The sequence below is a fragment of the Mizuhopecten yessoensis genome, unplaced genomic scaffold (assembly GCF_002113885.1).
Source record: "Mizuhopecten yessoensis strain PY_sf001 unplaced genomic scaffold, ASM211388v2 scaffold4899, whole genome shotgun sequence".
Taxonomy (NCBI): domain Eukaryota; kingdom Metazoa; phylum Mollusca; class Bivalvia; order Pectinida; family Pectinidae; genus Mizuhopecten; species Mizuhopecten yessoensis.
In genome coordinates this window covers 48,867-71,631 of record NW_018405777.1, presented here as the reverse complement: position 1 = coordinate 71,631, position 22,765 = coordinate 48,867, and the positions used below count along the sequence as shown (strand labels likewise).

At 37.0% G+C, this 22,765-nt stretch overlaps 1 protein-coding gene across 2 annotated transcripts in view; it reads left to right on the top strand.

The window, feature by feature from the left end:
• LOC110450007 (glycerol-3-phosphate acyltransferase 1, mitochondrial-like) overlaps positions 1 to 22,740 on the top strand; it is a 39,543-nt gene extending 16,803 nt beyond the window's left edge. For both annotated transcript variants that reach the window (XM_021497204.1, XM_021497203.1), the window contains exons 6-23: positions 861 to 895; positions 1,457 to 1,550; positions 2,429 to 2,525; positions 5,955 to 6,091; positions 8,233 to 8,329; positions 8,741 to 8,870; positions 9,471 to 9,553; positions 9,867 to 9,980; positions 10,416 to 10,611; positions 11,054 to 11,124; positions 11,907 to 12,052; positions 13,040 to 13,158; positions 14,982 to 15,130; positions 15,691 to 15,774; positions 16,766 to 16,876; positions 19,271 to 19,397; positions 20,465 to 20,533; positions 21,800 to 22,740. In XM_021497204.1, coding sequence (XP_021352879.1) covers positions 861 to 895; positions 1,457 to 1,550; positions 2,429 to 2,525; positions 5,955 to 6,091; positions 8,233 to 8,329; positions 8,741 to 8,870; positions 9,471 to 9,553; positions 9,867 to 9,980; positions 10,416 to 10,611; positions 11,054 to 11,124; positions 11,907 to 12,052; positions 13,040 to 13,158; positions 14,982 to 15,130; positions 15,691 to 15,774; positions 16,766 to 16,876; positions 19,271 to 19,397; positions 20,465 to 20,533; positions 21,800 to 21,972 — 2,032 coding nt within the window. In that variant the 3' untranslated portion in view covers positions 21,973 to 22,740. The remainder of the gene's footprint in view (positions 1 to 860; positions 896 to 1,456; positions 1,551 to 2,428; positions 2,526 to 5,954; positions 6,092 to 8,232; positions 8,330 to 8,740; positions 8,871 to 9,470; positions 9,554 to 9,866; positions 9,981 to 10,415; positions 10,612 to 11,053; positions 11,125 to 11,906; positions 12,053 to 13,039; positions 13,159 to 14,981; positions 15,131 to 15,690; positions 15,775 to 16,765; positions 16,877 to 19,270; positions 19,398 to 20,464; positions 20,534 to 21,799) is intronic.
• The last annotated feature ends 25 nt before the right edge of the window (positions 22,741 to 22,765 follow it).

Genomic DNA, 22,765 nt, shown 5'->3' with positions numbered 1-22,765 from the left:
TGGCCGTTCTTACCTGTAACAGGTACGTAGTAACTCTATTTACTGTCATTAATACGATAAATAGTGTTACACTGACCCATGATAGTTAACTCCCCTACATATCTCAATTAAGGAAGTATCACTGGCCGTTCTTACCTATAACAGGTATGTAGTAACTCTATTTACTGTCATTAATACGATAAATAGTGTTAAACTGACCCATGATAGTTAACTCCCCTACATATCTCAATTAAGGAAGTATTACTGGCTGTTCGTACCTGTAACAGGTACGTAGTAACTCTATTTACTGTCATTAATATGATAAATAGTGTTACACTGACCCATGATATTTAACTCCCCTACATATCTCGATTAAGGAAGTATCACTGGCCGTTCTTACCTGTAACAGGTACGTAGTAACTCTATTTACTGTCATTAATATGATAAATAGTAGGGGAGTTAAATATCATGGGTCAGTGTAATACTATTTATCTATATTCTATTTATAGAATGATATCCATGAAAAATGTATATTTAATTTGCGTTTGAAAGTTTGGAAGTCTGGTGATCCTAGGAACAGGTGTTGTTTTTGAATCATCTCTGTACTCCTTCCATCTTTTCTTCATACTTAACCATACATGGAACCATACTGAACATCTGTGCTCTAGGTGAGCCTCACTATCAGACTATAATTCAGAGTAGAATGCAGTTAAATGCTGAATTATGCATTCTGAGCCGACTTGTAAGCTAAAGATCATTAAGATGTATGACGTAGTATGATATATATTTAATGTTCAGCTAAAGAGACCTAGGTAAGGGTGCTCGGCCTAGGGGGGTCATCAGGATGTTTGTAGCTTAATCATTTCTCTTTTATCTTTCAGAGTCAAAGAAGCTTTGCAGCAGCAGAATGAAGAAGGTGTGTTTCTCTGTAATTAAGTATCTATCAGTGAATTGTTTCATGTTAAGATGTATAAGACTGCCACTGAGCGATGACATTGTCTGAATGTTTGTAAGGTCATGTGACACTATGGTCGCGTGGCGTTATTATCACATGACACTGTGATTGTGTTTGGTCACATGGCACTTAACAGTGTATGGTCATTTGAAAATTCAACAGGATATATAGTCACGTGACATTGAGTGTGTGGTCACATGATATTAATTGTGTGTATAGTCATATGACAATGATCGATGTAGTGTATGATCACATGACAATGATTGATGTAGTGTATGGTCACATGACATTGATTGATGTAGTGTATAGTCACATGATATTAATTGTGTTTATAGTCATATGACAATGATTTATGTAGTGTATGGTCACATGACAATGATTGATGTAGTGTATGATCACATGACATTGATTGATGTAATGTATAGTCACATGACATCGATTGATGTAGTATATGGTCACATGACATTGATTGATGTAATGTATGGTCACATGACATGTAATGTACGTATGATCTGTTTTTAGCGGAGGAAGGTGTGGGACAGATGCTGCCTGGAGATGTTGGTGCCAAGAACTTGCTCTGTGGAATGCAGGCAAAAATCTCAAACAGGCTTTTACGGTACGCAAAATCAAGTTCATAATCTCATATTTAAATGAGCGTTAAATTTTCATTTAAGTTGATGAAATTATAACTAAACAGTCAACCCTATTAGTTAATTATTACTGTAGACCGGGAAAACTTCGTCCTGTAAAAATATTTGCCCTTTGCTGAAAACACCTGGTGATATCTTGGCCTATCACATGTAGTTACCATATATTGTAGGTTGTGTACTAACATTTGCTGTCATGATAAATTCGCCCTCATTGAAGAGAGTGAAAATGGCAAAAGTTAAACCACGATGAAAATTTCCCTTTATACAGTATATGTGGTGACCCCATTATTATATCCTATATATATAGATACCTGTTTATCTTTGTTTTATTTCATGGTCCCAACAATATTTAATGTATCAAAGGGAGAGACTTTCTTGATGAAAGTCTGAAACTAGCTAAGAAAGACATGGGTAGTTCAGGCATTTGCAAAGTAAATTTGAAAATTTAAATCATTCTGCTAAAATGTAAAAGAAGAGAACAGTTTTACTTGAAGTTATTTTGTCTTACAAATGATTTTTTTTTTTAATTTTTTTTTATACATTGTATCACCTTTCCCCTCCAAACAAACTCATGTAAAAAAATAGCTATATCTATAATATTTAATCATAAATAATTGTTATGTGATTTTGCCTTGCTGGCTATGTAGAGCATTTGCCAGGTACTGACTGCAGGTTGGTAGTTTTCCTCGGGTACTCCAGTTTCCTACCACCACCAAAACCTGGCACGTCTTTAAATGACCCTATCTGTTGGTAGGACGTTAACAAATAATTGCCTTGATGGCTTCTAAAAACGTTATGAAACACACATAATATTTGGACATAGGTATGTTTATATTTTATACAGACTTGCCGGCTGGTTCCTGCTGAAGTTCCTATCCTATTTCCTGCACAGTGTCCAAATACACAAAGGACAGTTGGAGATGGTGCAAAAAGCTGTCGCGGTAAATACAAACCTTTTCATTGGCTGACTTCAAACTTTTTGTCTTTTTTTTATCCAGATGATCTTAACACAATATCCATATATTTTTCTAGTCATTCATGTTAATCGTCTTTATATTGAAACGTGATAATACTGACAGGATAGGGTTAACGACACCCTGCCCAATCCGTTTATTAGCTCACCTGGCCCAAAGGGCCATGTGAGCTTATGCCATACTGCAGCGTCCGTCGTCCGTCCGTCAACTTTTTCTTTTGAACTTCTTCTGAAGAACTGTAGGACCTAGGGTCATGATATTTGGTCAGTAGGTACTTGGGATGGAGTGCTATAAAGTTTCCTCATTAAAATGACCTTGACCTACTTTCAAGGTCACAGCGGTCAAATATGTTAAAAATTTCAAACAACAATATCCTAAGAACCATTTGAACTAGAGTCATGATACTTGGGTATGTTATGTAGACCAGCAGTGCAAACATTTTTCTCAATAACAGTAATGAGGTCAAAGGTTAACTTTAAATGCTAGTCGGGGGTCAAATGTCAATTTTGGTTAAAAGCTTTAACAATCTTCTTCTCAAGTTCCATAAGGCCCAGGGTCATGACATTAGGCCAGTAGGTACCTGGGATGTAGTGCTAAAAATTTCCTCATTAAAATGACCTTGACCTACTTTCAAGGTCACAGAGTTTAAATATGTTAAATATTTCAAACAACAATATCCTAAGAACCATTTGAACTAGAGTCATGATACTTGGGTATGTTATGTAGACCAGCAGTGTGAATATTTTTCTCAATTACAGTAATGAGGTCAAAGGTTAACTTTAAATTCAAGTCGGGGGTCAAATGTCAACTTTGGTTAAAAGCTTTAACAATCTTCTTCTCAAGTTCCATAAGGCCCAGGGTCATGATATTTTGCCAGTAGGTACCTGGGATGGAGTGCTATAAAGTTTCCTCATTAACATGACCTTGACCTACTTTCAAGGTCACAGGGGTCAAATATGTTAAAACCTCAAACAACAATATCCTAAGAACCATTTTGACTAGTCATGATACTTAGGTTTGTTATGAAGACCAGCTGTGTGAATTTTTTTCTTCATTACAGTAATGAGGTCAAAGGTCAACTTTAAGTGCAAATCGGGATTCAAATGTCAACTTTGGTTAAAAGCTTTAAAATTAAAATTTTAAGTTTCAAACAATATCTTCAGAACCGTCAGAACGTTTAAGAGATGTTAAAATGTCTTGTGTTCTAGTTACCAAATGGTCTTAAGTTACCTATATGTCTGTTGCATGTAACAAAAGAAACAGGTGAGCGATACAGGCCCTCTGGGCCTCTTGTTATAAAAACAGGCTGATCCATCCTCGAAACAATCACTTACACCACTGTATCCCTGGAATATCACTTACACCACTGTATCCCTGGAATATCACTTACACCACTGTATCCCTGGAATATCACTTACACCACTGTATCCCTGGAATATCACTTACACCACTGTATCCCTGGAATATCACTTACACCACTGTATCCCTGGAATATCACTTACACCACTGTATCCCTGGAATATCACTTACACCACTGTATCCCTGGAATATCACTTACACCACTGTATCCCTGGAATATCACTTACACCACTGTATCCCTGGAATATCACTTACACCACTGTATCCCTGGAATATCACTTACACCACTGTATCCCTGGAATATCACTTACACCACTGTATCCCTGGAATATCACTTACACCACTGTATCCCTGGAATATCACTTACACCACTGTATCCCTGGAATATCACTTACACCACTGTATCCCTGGAATATCATAGCTAAATTGAAGGCACACATTCTTAAAAACAGAAAGAAGGCGTTAAAATTTGGGAACGTAATTAAAATGATAAAAACAAAAAATTAGGAGATGGGTGGCAATGCTTTCTCCAGGAGAAAGTAACCTGTGAATTTGCCTAGAATTGTGCTGTAAAAATCTTGACTAAGGATGCGTTTCCTTTACAAAATTTATGCACAGAAAAGGCATTGCTTACCTTCAGGGAAAATCTAAAGTTAATTTATGAAATTTTTATGAAAAATAATTAAGCTAAGCCATCGGACAACAGAAGTGTGCTGGTCCAAGTATAGTACATTGTATATGTATATCAAAAAGGAAATTAAGGGGAGGTTACTGTATATACGAAAAACCAGAGTGCAGTGGGACAGGGATCCTTACATGTAAAAGGTTAGTGAGACCATGTCTCAGGTGACTAAGTCTCAAAATGGGGGTAAAAGGGTACAAAGCATCTTCTTGAGTTTAAACCCCACTTCCTCGAACTCGGTTTACTTGAATACCCCTTATTCGTCGATAGTTCGTTTGGTCCCGACCAAGTTTGTACATATTCTTTGTAAAGTTACCCCGGATTAGTTGAACCGTTGTTCCTCGAATACCCCGTATTCCTCGAACAAAAAATTGTCCCGACTCTTCATGGTCATAGTATTAATCCTATCTCTTTGTCGAACAGGTGTGACCTGTCCCGCCTGACAGTTATTTTATCTGTGTATCATACCAGCACTGCCATTGACATGTCTAGAGACAAAGGCTGCGGTCCTTGCTCATTGTGTTTATACAGGTGTTGGCTGGACATCAGATAATTAGAGGATTAACGGCAGTATCATTAAGTAGCTGTACCGTTACCCTGTTGTAACTGCGTTATCATTTTGTGTACATATTTATTTTTTCCAGACAATGTTTTGATATTGATGATTTGGCGGAAGTGTTAACTCACTGGGTGTGTAAAACCATATTTTGGCATGGCAATAATGAGCAGAAATCACATAGCAGATTCTCTACCAACTTAAAAGATATTTAAACTTGAATACGTCATGATTGTTAATTTCAAAGTTAATTGTTCAATCAACATTATGATAACAGGGACTCAACTTAAAGATTTTCTTCTTTTTAAATTAAAATGATCAAACAGTTCCTCTCGTTTTGATATTTTGTAAGATTAACGCAGCCGATTACAGTATGGCGGACAATGTCAAAACAACAAGTACGTTACACATGCAGCTTTTGAATTTTATTTACTTTCTTGTAAGCTATATGTTTTCATTGTTTAGCTATATTAAATCTTATTAAATGCTGTCTTCTCGATCAAACTTCTTTTTTTCTTCCATCATCTACTATCCGTGATATTTGCAGTGCTCGTACTGTCTGTTGTCCCACCTGATCAAAAAATGATGATGTCGGTCGAACCTCAGATTCGTCGAATACCTTGTATTCCTCAAACTATTGATCTTGACCCTACGAGTTTGAGTTAGCAGGGTTTTACTGTATGTACATACTGATTTCAAGATGTGCCCCATCATCAGTCAGATCTGTACATCATCAGGTGGGCTTTATTACTGAACGTGAGTTTAGAAGTAAAATACAGAAGTTAATCTTGTTTTGTAGAGAGGAAATCCTGTGATCTACATTCCCCTACATAGAAGTCACCTTGACTACATATTGGTGACCTTCATACTGTGGAACTACAGCATCAAGGCTCCCTACATTGCCGCTGGTGACAACCTTAGGATGCCAATCTTCAGGTGTGTACAGGTGATTTAACCACAACTTTTCAGGTATATACAGGTGATTTAACCACCCATCTTCAGGTGTGAACAGGTGATTTAACCACCCATCTCCAGGTGTGTACTTCAGGTGTGTACAGCTGATTTAACCAACACTCTTCAGGTGTGAACAGGTGATATAACCACCCATCTTCAGGTGTGAACAGGTGGGGTTTACCACCACTTTTCAGGTGTGTACAGGGGTTTTAACCACCCATCTTCAAGTATGTACAGGTGATTTAACCACCACTCTTCAGGTGTGAACAGGTGATATAACCACCCATCTTCAGGTGTGAACAGGTGATTTTTACAACCACTTTTCAGGGATATACAGGTGATTTAACCACCCATCTCCAGGTATGCACAGGTGATTTAACCAACACTCTTCAGGTGTGAACAGGTGATTTTTACCACCACTTTCCAGGTGTGTACAGGGGATTTAACCAACACTCTTCAGGTGTGAAAAGGTGATTTAACCACCCATCTTCAGGTGTGAACAGGTGGGGTTTACCACCACTTTTCAGGTGTGTACAGGGGTTTTAACCACCCATCTTCAAGTATGTACAGGAGATTTAACCACCACTCTTCAGGTGCGTACAGGTGATTTAACCACCCCTCTCCAGGTGTGAACAGGTGATTTAACCACCAATCTTCAGGTGTGTACAGGTGATTTAAACACAACTTTTCAGGTATATACAGGTGATTTAACCCCCCATCTCCAGGTGTGTACAGGTGATTTAACCCACACTCTTCAGGTGTGAACAGGTGATTTAACAACCACTCTTCAGGTGTGGACAGGCGATTTAACCAACACTCGTCAGGTGTGAACAGGTGATTTAACACCCACTCTTCAGGTGTGTACAGGTGATTTTTACCACCACTTTCCAGGTGTGTACAGGGGATTTAACCACCCATCTTCAGGTGGGTACAGGTGATTTTTACCACCACTTTCCAGGTGTGTACAGGGGATTTAACCAACACTCTTCAGGTGTGAAAAGGTGATTTAACCACCCATCTTCAAGTGTGTACAGGTGATTTAACCAACTCTCTTCAGGTGTGAACAGGTGATATAACCACCCATCTTCAGGTGTGAACAGGTGATTTTTACCACCACTTTTCAGGTATATACAGGTGATTTAACCACCCATCTTCAGGTGTGAACAGGTGATTTTTACCACCACTTTTCAGGTGTGTACAGGGGATTTAACCACCCATCTTCAAGTATGTACAGGTGATTTTACCACCACTTTTCAAGTATGTACAGGTGATTTAACCACCCATCTTCAAGTATGTACAGGTGATTTAACCACCACTCTTCAGGTGTGTACAGGTGATTTAACCACCCATCTTCAGGTGTGTACAGGTGATTTAACCACCCATCTTCAAGTGTGTACAGGTGATTTAACCAACACTCTTCAGGTGTGAACAGGTGATTTAACCACCCATCTTCAGGTGTGTACAGGTGATTTAACCACCCATCTTCAGGTGTGTACAGGTGATTTAACCACCACTCTTCAGGTGTGTACAGGTGATTTAACCACCCATCTTCAGGTGTGTACAGGTGATTTAACCACCCATCTTCAAGTGTGTACAGGTGATTTAACCAACACTCTTCAGGTGTGAACAGGTGATTTAACCACCCATCTTCAGGTGTGTACAGGTGATTTAACCACCCATCTTCAGGTGTGTACAGGTGATTTAACCACCACTCTTCAGGTGTGTACAGGTGATTAAACCACCCATCTTCAGGTGTGTACAGGTGATTTAACCACCACTCTTCAGGTGTGTACGGGTGATTTAACCACCACTCTTCAGTGTATTGTTGGCATAAACATCATTCATTCAATTTCAAGACCGTTTTCCTGTATCAATGTTTCACACTTCTATTTCATTATTTCACATGTATAGGAAGCTATTTCTAGGTTTTACATGTATGGGAAACTATTTCTAGGTTTTACATGTTTGAGAAGCTATTTCTAGGTTTTACATGTATGGGAAACTATTTCTAGGTTTTACATTTTTGAGAAGCTATTTCTAGGATTTACATTTTTGAGAAGCTATTTCACTTATATCTCACTTTATTTTACATGTACGAGAAACTGTGTCTATACATTTTTTAGCTCCCTAATCACTGGACTGGGAGGATTTTTCATCAGACGTAAGCTGGACAAGAAGGTCGGTAGAAAGGATACAGTGTATCGGGCAGTGTTACACTCTGTAAGTGTTTCAGGACCCATTCATTCAAATCTTCTTATGTAAAATACTTCAGAATTTATCCCATAATGAAACTGAAAAAATATTTAATCTTGTGACTTTTCATGTTTTAACAGGGAAATTAAGGTTTTCATATATACATATACATGTATGGTGGTTCTTTTGTTTTTTGTTGTGTCTATACATAGAAACATCCGAGTTTCTGAGTTTTGATGTCTTGTGCAAACAATTAGTTATTCAATAGTTCATTATTTGATATTTGAATTGACTGAGTATGTTAATTGATAATAAAATCTGTTTTTCCGAACTTTTGTATTGATCCTTACCGAGTCGGTTCTAGACATGATGGGAGTATCTGGTGTATCTATGAAACAACATCACCTTTTGATGATCTGTTGGGTTTCTGTCTTGCAGTACATGCAGGAGTTACTGAAGAGGGGAGAGGCTCTGGAATTTTTCATTGAAGGCGGACGTTCACGTACTGGCAAGGCGTGTCAACCTAAAGGCGGACTGGTGTCAGTGGTTGTGGATGCTCAACTAAATGGTTCGTATTTGGAAACAGTGGGTTGTAAAATAAAATTTGATTGGTCAGTTGATCTTATCATAAAAATCTCTTTTTAGTCGTTAAGTTTAACTTTGATGATAATTGTGTATGTAAACACTTTATGAAGAAAAGAATGACATTACAACAACATGCTTTTAGTTTATACATAACGCTGTACAAGATATAACAATGTTCAAAATTGAAAGGTCTGGCCTGGTATCTCAGAATTATTTGACGAGATTTTACATGTAGTTGTGCTACTGTAGTCAAATTACACTTAACGACATGTATTAGTAATTTAATGTTAAAATCTCAGCTGTTCAAGAGCTCAGTATAAAACCCTGGCAAACAAACAGATCACAATTCAGTGTATTCAGGCGTCCACTCTGGTCGCTGGACCAATATTTATACAGTGCCCTCCACCTTTTTTAGCTCACATGAATGATCATGTGCATTGTTACTTTCTGTCTTTGGGTCTTTTTTGTTTTTATCTCAGAGCTGACTGTCAAAGGATTGTAAAATCCTATTTTTGTCAGAATAAAATCTATGTATCAATGTATAGTTTGACAAGTTTCTATGCAAAAGTTCTTGCTATTTCAGACATAATGGAGGATGCTTATATTGTACCTATCAGTATAAACTACGAGAAGATCCTAGACGGAAACTTTAATCACGAACAGATGGTGAGTGATGAACTTGTTTGGTAAACAAGATTTTCTGTGTATTAAAGCATATTGAGACTGGACTATCTTTTAATAAAAAAAAAAGTAAATTTGAAACATTTTCAAGCCACTTTAGCAAAAGAGATTTTTTTTAACCAATTTACCCCTTTAGTCACATATAAACCTTACAAAATCAAAGACTGGGCAAGTCCAGTTTAGATGTATAGGGGTGAATGAGTTAAAGTATATATTTGATGAACTCTCTATTGAATAACATGTAAATGTTCAAGACACATCTTTCATCCGTTACATAGTATCATGATATCTGTTTCAGGGTCTACCCAAAGTAAAGGAGACATTTATTGGTACCTTGAAGGCAATCTGGCGCGTCTTCTGTAGTGACTTTGGAAGTGTGAGGGTGGAATTCTGTCAGCCTTTCTCCCTCAAGGTAATACAACAATCTGTGAGGACAATATATAAGTTGAAACCATTGGAGTAGAGGAAAATCTACAGAACTACCCCCACATTTTTAGATCACATGAATGATAGGGCATTAGTACTATCTTGCATGTTTCCCCCCGTAAAACGTGACTATGATAACACTGTTTTGTATTATCTTGCGCTCTCCAAGTGTGGTACAATAATAAATATGCGTTCAGAAGGGCTGATTTATGTCCATCAGATTTCAGTGTCTCAGGATTAAAGACATAATTTCTGTCTCATTGATTGTGCATGCTCTGCATATTTTCTTGGATTTAAAGGGAGATATCCTGCTGTGGATTGCCTGATTTTTGTTGGAGTTAAAGATGTCTTTTATTTCTTGTGTTTTATGGTTATCACGTTTGATATTGTTGACATTTTGTTTATCTCATGTCTGTTTTAGGAGTATCTTTTGAAGATCCAGCCTGTGCAGGTCTCGCCTCCCAACAGTGGTAGTGACTTATCGGGCCAGGAAAGCCCTCCCGAGTCACCCCCTCCCATTCACAAGGCAGGCAGTGTTAGCTCGCTTTTCGGTACCGACATCATGGTCGAGGATCAGAGACATGCGATCAAACAGTTGTCGGAACACATCGTACACAGTAAGTCCTCGTACATAACAGTTGTAGGAACACATCGTACACAGTTGTCGAAACACATCGTACACAGGAATTCCTCTTACCTAACAGTTGTTGGAATGCACTTTTGACTGTACATAGTTCAGTATGCAGAGAATGTTTGGGATCCAAGAGTTCAAGACCACTTTTGTTGGTGTGGTTGTACGGGTTTGTCCATTGGTGAACATTGCTTTTTTGGGAGTTAATGATAAATCAAAGCAGTTTAGCATAAATTTTACTCAGGCTTAACAAATCTGGATAAAATACTCCTGAAAAGTTGATCAGATCACAAGATTTGGCAATTTTGTCTGCTTAAACGGAAATATCCCTGAAAGAAATTATTGTGATCATAGACTTGTCACTAGTGATATATGGTGATTGGAGTTGTGTTAAGGACGACATAATGACTAGATATTTATCGTTACAGCCTGCGTCCACGCTACACCAGTGATGTGTACCAATATGTTGGCTTTCCTCCTCCTTACCAAACACAGGGAGGTGAGTACCAACTTTCTGATTGAAAGAAGTCTGTTTTGTTAAACTGTAAATACCAGAAAATTTTCGCCCTCTCAAGTTTTTGCTGTTTGATGTTAAAATCCATTTACGCCCAGTTTTAAATTCGCCCTTCATATTGAATTACTATGTATATTATGTTGTTTACAAATATTGTTGTTATGATAAATTCACCCTTATTATCAAAGGCGAAAATTAAGCTGCAGTGAATAAATGGCTGTCATTTTTGAACACAAATCATTTGAATAACATGAATCAAGATGGTACATCTTCAACTAAGTCGACATAATGTCCATTGGAAATGTTACACGGTAAGGGGGGTATATATTGGGCTTAATCAGTTCTCTGAGCTTAAATAGACCATTCTGATAGAAATTCAAGTTCCTGTGCTCTATGACATCACAATATAGAATCATGAAATGGCACCAAAAACCTCAAACTAAGCACCTCTGAAAATTTCTGCGAGTCCATTTAAACAATGGGTTTATGTAGATACCCTTTTTTATGTTATAAAATTCAAAAAATTTCATAATTCAACTTTTCAAACTAAAAGTGCCTTGTAGTTCTCATTCATCAGTTTAATTTCTAATATCAGTTTCCTTGATTTTTTATCAACAAATGTAAAGATCTTGTTATTTGTAGAGGGTAATTTTTGTGTGTAATTTTGTATATCTACTCCCATTAGCATGTTACCCTGGCAGCTACAGCTGATCTAGGATCTGTGGTATTGTTAACGACGTTACAGTGTTTACATGATTATCCTACAGGGGACAAGCATGAAGCAGTTAATACAAGATTTTGATTGGCTGAGACAAGAAATGAAAAATCGTAACCGGGATGTTGCATTTGTGGGCAGCTCAAGTGAGGTCACACACTATACATGTGCTCTCCTGGGCACCAACTTGGTTCAGAGGTCAGTTTGGACTTTCACTGAACATGTTTCTTTATTTCTCTAATCATTTAAACTGATAGTGGAGCCTCGTTTATTCAAATACATGTACTTCTCATTCAGTTGTTCGTCTCTCTCATCAGTATTTTAGACAAAAACCAAATTCAATTTTCTGTACAAAATTGTCCCAGTAAACCTCCTGTCTTACAATCACGCCACTTTCGTTGGAAACAGATACAGCTGGATTGTTGAGTTATCGCTATACATTGTTCCTTGAATTAATGATTCTTTTCATGATACATTACTTTTGATTTCAGCTCAGCATATAATTTCATATTTTCATACGCCCGTTCGTTTACCACCATTATCCGATGTTTTTTGTAGTTTACCAAGTTATGTCCCTTTAATCAATTGCTGAAACGGTGTCTGCGATAATCACTTATCGGTTGTTTTTGGTAATTTACTGAGTTATGTCCCTTTGATCAATTGCTGAAACGGTGTCTGCGATAATCAATTATCGGTTGTTTTTGGTAATTTACTGAGTTATGCCCCTTTGATCAATTGCTGAAACGGTGTCTGCTTGATATCATGAGTAATTTTCAACAGATTTATTCCAAACTTCATGGGAAGGTTAATTACTATGATAGCTTTATTCAATTCAATGTGTGACGGGCATATTATGTACCGCTTAGCGGTCGCCTTGTTGAAGATTTTTCTTGTTCTCAAAAAAGAAGTGGAATATTCTTGTACATGTATCATCATATCACATTTTAGATATAGTAAATACTGTATCTAGCTGAAATAAACCACTCAAAGATGCTTTTAAATATATTGGTATACAATTTGTTCAATGTTTGAATACATTTCTATCATTCTATAGTAATACCATATATACCACCAAGTAGCTGTGAATTCAGTTAGACATGATATTATTGTTACTACAACCTTTAATATCTTGGCTATTGCAATTCTCTAATGATATAGAGATAAATTATTACTTTGTGACTACAGGTCCAGCACTAGTGACTGTGACGACTGGGTGGAACCAGTGCTGAGTCTACCTACTGTGTTTGAGCTGAGTTATTACAGTAATACACTAGTATCAGCCTATCTACTGGAGAGTGTGCTAGGTAAGTAGGGTCTTACTTTATTGCAGTAATACACTAGTGTCAGCCTATCTACTGGAGAGTGTGCTAGGTAAGTAGGATCTTAAAAATAATTGATTACAGTAACACACTAGTGTCAGTCTATCTACTGGAGAGTGTGCTAGGTACGTAGGATCTAACTTTATTACAGTAACACACTAGTATCAGTCTATCTACTGGAGAGTGTGCTAGGTAAGAAGGATATTATTTTAGTACAGTAACACACTAGTATCAGCCTATCTACTGGAGAGTGTGCTAGGTAAGTAGGATCTTAATTGATTACAGTAACACACTAGTGTCAGCCTATCTACTGGAGAGTGTGCTTGGTAAGTAGGATCTTAAAAATAATTGATTACAGTACCACACTAGTGTCAGTCTATCTACTGGAGAGTGCGCTAGGGAAGACGGATCTTATTTTAGTACAGTAACACACTAGTATCAGCCTATCTACTGGAGAGAGTGCTAGGTAAGTAGGATCTTAAAAATAATTGATTTCAGTAACACACTAGTGTCAGTCTATCTACTGGAGAGTGTGCTAGGTAAGTAGGGTCTTAATTGATTACAGTAACACACTAGTGTCAGTCTATCCACTGGAGAGTGTGCTAGGTAAGTAGGATCTAACTTTATTACAGTAACACACTAGTATCAGTCTATCTACTGGAGAGTGTGCTAGGTAAGAAGGATATTATTTTAGTACAGTAACACACTAGAATCAGCCTATCTACTGGAGAGTGTGCTAGGTAAGTAGGGTCTTACTTTATTACAGTAACACACTAGTGTCGGCCTATCTACTGGAGAGTGTGCTAGGTAAGTAGGATCTGAAAAATAATTGATTACAGTAACACACTAGTGTCAGTCTATCTACTGGAGAGTGTGCTAGGAAAGAAGGATATTATTTTAGTACAGTAACACACTAGTATCAGCCTATCTACTGGAGAGTGTGCTAGGTAAGTAGGGTCTTACTTTATTACAGTAACACACTAGTGTCGGCCTATCTACTGGAGAGTGTTCTAGGTAAGTAGGATCTAACTTTATTACAGTAACACACTAGTATCAGTCTATCTACTGGAGAGTGTGCTAGGTAAGAAGGATATTATTTTAGTACAGTAACACACTAGAATCAGCCTATCTACTGGAGAGTGTGCTAGGTAAGTAGGATCTTACTTTATTACAGTAACACACTAGTGTCGGCCTATCTACTGGAGAGTGTTCTAGGTAAGTAGGATCTAACTTTATTACAGTAACACACTAGTGTCAGTCTATCTACTGGACAGTGTGCTAGGTAAGTAGGATCTAACTTTATTACAGTAACACACTAGTGTTGGCCTATCTACTGGAGAGTGTGCTAGGTAAGTAGGATTTTACTTTATCTGTGCTAAGCTGATACCCTGGAGTAAACCTTTAAGTCCTTTGAAGCGAAAAATCCAATTTTTTTTCCAAAATATTAAATTCGTATATTTAATTACTATTGTGTTGCTTACAAATGTTCGCTCTCATAACAGAGGGCGGAAAAGGAAAAAACTCAACTGCAGTGAATTTTGTTTCGGTATACAGTGTATTCGCAGTGACAAAGATAGTGCAAAATAGAATACTCAGTGAATATAAACACCATTGTGTAAACAGAGATAAAACAAAAGACCTGTCACTCTTTTACTGTCAAATACAAAAGTAGGTGCAGTATTTTTACTTGGCAATGATTTCGTGAAATTTAATTCCCCTGAAGTAGTTTTGATTACAACTGCGAAATATTAGCTCCTTAAAATTAAACAACTACCAGTATACTGTATGTTTCGCTTTATCTTTCCCAGTTTGCTCTGTGATATACCACTGTGATATTGGGCTGTTTGTTCCAAGTCAATCAAGGACTGCCGACGTCATGTCTGCTTCCACGGACGATATCATGGACACAGCCTGTGAAATATGTAAACTGCTCAGATATGAATTCATATGTATTCCGGTAAGTTTACTTGAAAAATTGAAAAATGTCTGCAGTTAAAATTATTTGAAATGAATTGCTGAGGAGACAAATAGTTTCTTGTTAAAATTGGAAAACATTATTGGAAGATTGCTTGTGTTCAACATGTACAGAAAACATCAAAAAGAAAAAAAAACTTGTCTTTTTGATGTTTTCTATAGCAAAGTTAAATGTTATAATAAGGTTCCATTGCCATACACAATTATGTAGGTTTACTTAAAAGTTCCTAAAAGTTCCAATTCACATCATCTAAGCCTCATTGTATGTATAAGGTAATTACCTGGAGATATCCATATCTATATTTATAACAATTAAGGAAGGTTACTCAAAATATACCAAACATTTGATTAATGAAGTTTACAGTAACACACTAGTGTCAGCCTATGAAAATGAAAATATTTGAGTCGTAAATTATTGTATGCATTATTCCTCTCAGAGCATTGAAATGTTTCGTACTAGTTATCAATTTTGTCTTTTTAAGCTGTATTTTATTTGAGATAAAACTTTTCCTATCTAATAAGATATACTGTATTGTTTTCCAGCCGTGTGATAAACTTGAGGAGACACTTCTAGAAACTCTACATCATCTGATCTCCCGCGAACTCTTCAAGTCTCGAGACCAACAGGTAATGTTCCAACTCCACGTAACATTGTGTGACTCTAATTTTACAAATCATTTCTTAACTTTAGAATAAAAAGTGTGTTCCGGATAATTGAATTATTTCTCTATACGAAAATTCGATCCCTAATTCTTTTCTGTTCATCACACATGTAAAAAGTTCATGAAGTAAAGGACAGTTATCAGTCTAGAGTCAGCAGGATTGGTCTGTTGCATTCTTTCGGTCCTGTTACAAAGGCAAAGGACACATTTTTGACATATTTTAAATGTCCATTAAATGTTTGATTAGATATATTAAGCATCTGGCCGTCTGTCTGTCTGTCTGTTCACACTTTGGTTGCTTGTAAGGTAACTTGCTTCAAACTTGGTATGCATGTACATTATATAAAGATTGGTTTATTTCGAAATTGAGTAAAATCTGCCACAATTAATAAGCATTCTGTGTGCTCTGATTTGTTCACAGTTTCTACATAACAACTTGTCAAATATGACTGGATTATGATGAGACTTAGTCAATATTTTAACTTCACTAAATAGTGAAATCTGTCAGTAAATAATAAACAGTAGAAATATCTTTTGTTTGAATGGTGTAAGATATATCAATTATTGGCAAGCATGGTTTGAAATATGTGCAAAGGGTGGCTGGTATAGTATGTTTTCTCCTTTCACCCCATTCCAGGAATAGTTCTGAACTTTATGAGTGATACAATACAAATGTTGTTCCTTCTCCTTACATTTCCATACATTTAGATACACTAATGCATCAGGAGTATTATAAGTTTGTCAGATTGACATGGGACGGGTGTATATTGTTCCACTCTTGTTGTATGTCAGATTGACATGGGACGGGCGTATATTGTTCCACTCTTGTTGTATGTAAGATTGACATGGGACGGGCGTGTATAGTTCCACCCTGTGGTACTCTTGTTTCGTTTGATGCTTTGTGATACAACTTAGAAGTATCATTTTCTTACCCTTTATGATGTTTGGATTTCTAGATGAGTGCAAACATTGACCCTATCAATGCACGGATGTCAAAGCAGTTTGCCGAGGTTTGCTGGGAGGATGAAGAGATCGACGGAGGAATCTTCCAGGAGCAGTTCATTAAGGTACCAGAGTAAAACACTTTGTGTAATGTATGGTAGAGAATGCTTTGTGTGATGTATGGTAGAGAACACTTTGTGTGATGTATGGTAGATAACACTCTGTGTGATGTATGGTAGAGAACACAGTGTGATGTATGGTAGAGAACATAGTGTGATGTATGGTAGAGAACACTGTGTTCTCTACGAGAATGCTTTGTGTGATGTATGGTAGAGAGCACTTTGTGTGATGTATGGTAGATAACACTTTGTGGGATGTCTGGTAGAGAACACAGTGTGATGTTTGGTAGATAACACTGTATGATGTATGGTAGAGAACACAGTGTGATGAATGGTAGAAAACATAGTGTGATGTATGGTAGAGAACACTGTGTGATGTATGGCAGAGAACACTTTGTGTGATGTATGGTAGATAACCCTTTGTGTGATGTATGGTAGATAACACTTTGTGTGTTGTATGGTAGATAACACTTTGTGTGATGTCTGGTAGAGTACACAGTGTGATGTTTGGTAGAGAACACTGTATGATGTATGGTAGAGAACACTTTGTGTGATGTATGGTACAGAACACTTTGTGTGATGTATGGTAGAGAAGACTTTGTGTGATGTATGGTAGATAACACTCTGTGTGATGTATGGTAGAGAACACTTTGTGTGATGTATGGTAGAGAAGACTTTGTGTGATGTATGGTAGATAACACTCTGTGTGATGTATGGTAGAGAACACAGTGTGATGTATGGTAGATAACACTTTGTGTGATGTCTGGTAGAGAACACAGTGTGATGTTTGGTAGAGAACACTGTATGATGTATGGTAGAGAACACTTTGTGTGATGTATGGTAGAGAACACAGTGTGATGTATGGTAGAGAACACTTTTTGTGATGTATGGTAGAGAACACAGTGTGATGTATGGTAGAGAACACTTTTTGTGATGTATGGTAGAGAACACAGTGTGATGTTTGGTAGATAACACTCTGTGTGATGTATGGTAGAGAACACTTTGTGTGATGGTTGGTAGAGAACACTGTGTGATGTATGGTAGATAACCCTCTGTGTGATGTATGGTAGAGAACACTGTGTGATGTTGATGTATGGTAGAGAACACAGTGTGATGTATGGTACAGAACACTTTTTGTGATGTATGGTAGAGAACACAGTGTGATGTTTGATAGATAACACTCTGTGTGATGTATGGTAGAGAACACTTTGTGTGATGTATGGTAGATAACACTTTGTGATGTATGGTAGAGAACACTTTGTGTGATGTTTGGTAGAGAACACTGTGTGATGTATGGTAGATAACACTCTGTGTGATGTATGGTAGAGAACACAGTGTGATGTATGGTAGATAACACTGTGTGATGTATGGTAGATAACACTTTGTGTGATGTTTGGTAGAGAACACTTTGTGTGATGTATGGTAGAGAACACAGTGTGATGTATGGTAAAGAACACTTTGTGTGATGTATGGTATATAACACTGTGTGATGTATGGTAGAGAACACAGTGTGATGTATGGTAGAGAAAACTGTGTGTGATGTATGGTAGAGAACACTGTGTGTGATGTATAGTGATGTATGGTAGAGAACACAGTGTGATGTATGGTAGATAACACTTTGTGTGATGTTTGGTAGAGAACACTTTGTGTGATGTAGTAATGAGAACACTGTGTGTGATGTATAGTAGATAACACTCTGTGTGATGTATGGTAGAGAACACTGTGTGATGTATGGTAGATAACACTTTGTGTGATGTATGGTAGAGAACACTGTGTGTGATGTATAGTAGATAACACTCTGTGTGATGTATGGTAGAGAACACTGTGTGATGTTTGGTAGAGATATCAAAATGAAAGAGGAGGACCAAAGTTGACCAAGGTCGTTAACCAATGTTTTATCCAAAGCATAGTGGTGAGGCTAACAGTTATTTTGTATTTGTTGTCCATTTACCAACTCAAGTTATAAAGGGAGAGAAACTCCTTTATTTTCAACTCAAATTTATTAATATTTTAACTTAACTATGAAATGTTAACTAATTCACCCCTGAAGACACATTCAAATTCTTCCAATACAAATGTTGGAACAGTTCATTATGAAATTTCTGGGGCGAAGGAGTTAAAAATCCAAATACGTAGTAGTTTGTTTAATACAAGAGTGATTTACAATTGCAAGAAATTATAATTCGTTAAAGAACGTCTTCCAGCATTTTAAAGGATATCTTGTTTGGAATAAGTCTGTGTTCATTTGAACTTCCTAGAATAAAGATTTCTGGGAATTATAGCTAAAGCAAACATGATACAAAAAATATATATATCTGTATAAAAAGATGATTAATGTTTTAGTAATTTTGAGTAGAGGTAAGATTTTTCATTGTGTATCTGGCTTTGCTGAACTTGTAGGCTAACATGGAGCGTCGTGACTGTGTCGAGAACATGGTGTTCCTTCACCACGTACTGGCACCATTCCTCGAGTCGTACCTGTTGACTGCACGTCAAATAAACACCAACCTCACTACAGAGCTGCCAGGTAATTACAGAGCTGTCGGGATATTCGGCACATCTAAGCACTCCTAGTTTAAACAGTAACGTGTTCTTTAAAACTTGTATTCGTAGTATAATTGAGCGAGTTTTTGATATTTGATACTATTTCAGCTTTTATTTGCAAATATACTACTTTAGAGACATCGTAAATGAAACTTACCATTACAGGATGAATATGTCAAAAGTATAGTTCATTTCAATAAAATGACAGTGATTTAATAACACAACCAAATGCTCTCTAAATAGTATGTTGGAAATTACTTTCATTCATAAAATAATGTTTATGCTTAGCACTTTACAATGCACCAAATATTGCAACATGGCAGTAGTTAACATATTAGATAATCTGGATTATCTGCCCTTACTTTGTCTTGCATATCCATCCCTACAAAACATAAGTAGAACATATTGGATAATCTGGATTATCTGCCCTTACTTTGTCTTGCATCAACATAAGTATAACATATTGGATAGGGGTGGGGCTGTATAATTCCACTTTACTCATTTAGTTTCAGAACTATCCATATTTGGAATGGTCTCCCCGAATTTGTCATGAATTCAACAACTACTAGTATAAGAGACTTTGAAATCAATTTAGACAAACATTGGCAAAACCTACAGCTTAAATACAATCATTTGGCTAGTTACAAACAGATATCCGAAAGAGAGTTATAAGGTATGGATATAGAGGCACCCAATGCCGCTGTCCATTAGTTTTCTTATTAAATTTCTTATTAGAAGAATGTATTGTTACATCACATATCCAGTTGTCATTATTCTGGTTCCTTGTTCTATGATTTGTTTTAAATTGGACCCTTTCATCACTGTAGACCATAATGATCAAACATCCAGATCAATGCATGGTAGAGTCCAGTTAAGTTTTATAGGGTTGAAAGGTTAACTTTATAGAATTATTCAGTATAGGATTTCAAACACACTAAGGCCAAATGTCAAGTTCACTGGTATCCTAAATAGGAAGTGTTTTTCATCAGTATACATCATCATTTTCCTGAAGGTTTTTCCTGAGTTGATGTATATATATTGTGTTGACAGAGAATGATTTCCTGCAGAGTGTACATGCCTTCGCCAGGACCAGAGTAGAACAGGGGATAGCTGGGTATGGTAAGTTTATAATCGGCCAGAGTAATCTCCCATGAACAGGGGATAGCTGGCTATGGTAAGTTTATAATCGGTCAGAGTTATCTCCCATGAACAGGGGATAGCTGGCTATGGTAAGTTTATAATCGGTCAGAGTTATCTCCCATGAACAGGGGATAACTGGCTACCGTAAGTTTATAATAGGTTATAGTAATCTCCCATGAACAGGGGATAGCTGGGTATGGTAAGTTTATAATAGGTCATAGTAATCTCCCATGAACAGGGGATAGCTGGGTATGGTAAGTTTATAATAGGTTATAGTAATCTCCCATGAACAGGTGATAGCTGGCTATGGTAAGTTTATAATCGGCCAGAGTAATCTCCCATGAACAGGGGATAGCTGGGTATGGTAAGTTTATAATCGGCCAGAGTAATCTGCCATGAACAGGGGATAGCTGGCTATGGTAAGTTATAATCGGCCAGAGTTATCTCCCATGAACAGGGGATAGCTGGCTATGGTAAGTTTATAATAGGTTATTGTAATCTCCCATGAACAGGGGATAGCTGGCTATGGTAAGTTTATAATCGGCCAGAGTTATCTCCCATGAACAGGGGATAGCTGGCTACGGTAAGTTTATAATAGGTCATAGTAATCTCCCATGAACAGGGGATAGCTGGTTATGGTAAGTTTATAGTAGGTCATAGTAATCTCCCATGAACAGGGGATAGCTGGGTATGGTAAGTTTATAATAGGTCATAGTAATCTCCCATGAACAGGGGATAGATGGCTATGGTAAGTTTATAATAGGTTAGAGTGATCTCCCATGAATAGGGGATGGCTGGGTCGCTTTCATTTATTGCAGTTCAACCGATTGAACCGATTGGACCTGAGTTGTTCGTTTATGAAATAAGCTCGGACCTAGTAATCTGATGCTGATTTCAGGTGAGCTTTGACAAAGCCTTGCAAGGCCTGCATAAATATTTGTAAGTCCGCCAGGATTTATGCCTGAAATGTTTGTTCTGCATAGACGAACAGGTCCCTGGTCATACACAAAAAAAGCTCATTGTTTGACCTTCCTGTGTGATAACTTAATACTAACCAAGTGGTATGGTACGTTCAAGATTTGCAGAACTAATCCTTGATTCATTTGACAAGAAAGAAGCTTCTACAATTATAGAGAAAACAAACTTGATTATATCTTTCCTTTCCAATCCATAATGGAAAATACTGTATATGATTGTAATAAAATAGTTTTCTATCAGTGATTTTGGATATTTTTTCTTTTCCAGCTGAGAGTGCTGCTTTCGAGTCCATAAAGAATGCACTTAAGGCATTCCAGGACGTTAAAATCATTGACTGCTATTACGCCGGGAATATAAGGATGGTCGAGGTTAGGGACCACTTTGAAGTTCGCGACAAAATCAACAATTACATCGGGTTGCTTGAAAGTCTACAGGAGTAGGCTACATCAATACGTGTCGTTTTACTGGAAGTACTTGTTTCGGATCATTTAGATTCTATTTTGCATGAAAGTACACTTTGAATGACGAGAAGTCGTGTTCTATGTGTATTATTGTGTATAGAACGGCTGTTGTTGTGTGGACATGCTATAAGAAACAAACAATTTTGTTGTGATGATACACAAATGATATACACAGTTACAAATCTACTGGATTTTTGTATGATTTGCAAATGTGTTGAAGCGAACAGGTGTATTGTAAAATGTTGATAAACACATGAAAACAAAATCTTGCGAATGTCCCCAAGTAAATCTTGGTCTCCACATCAGAAACAAGTTGAAGCACAAACCCAGTGTCACTACTTAGCGGTGTTTAACTTGGGTATTTATTAGTTTGCTTGTGCAGTATTCCATTCGTTGAATTTTGTTTACATTCAATCCTAAATGCATTTTCATTCATAACCAATTTTCTAATATTTATTGAGTACCATAGAAAGCTATAGATACTTTTATATAATTGAATCTTTGTAACCGAACAGAAAGTGGAGATTATCTTACAAGAGAGACAGCAATGTTTTTTGCGAGGGTAGTTGTGTATGCATTTGTTATGAGAAAGCTGGAATCTTTGAATACATACTCTTATATTTCTGTCGGTTAAATACCGACTTTCTGTGTGTTATGGTATCAGTTGTGCTAATACAGATATTATTATTAACAAATTCACCCCTGAAATTTCATAATGAACTATTCCAACCTTTGAATTTGAAAAACTTGGGGGTGAGGGGGGTGGGGGTGG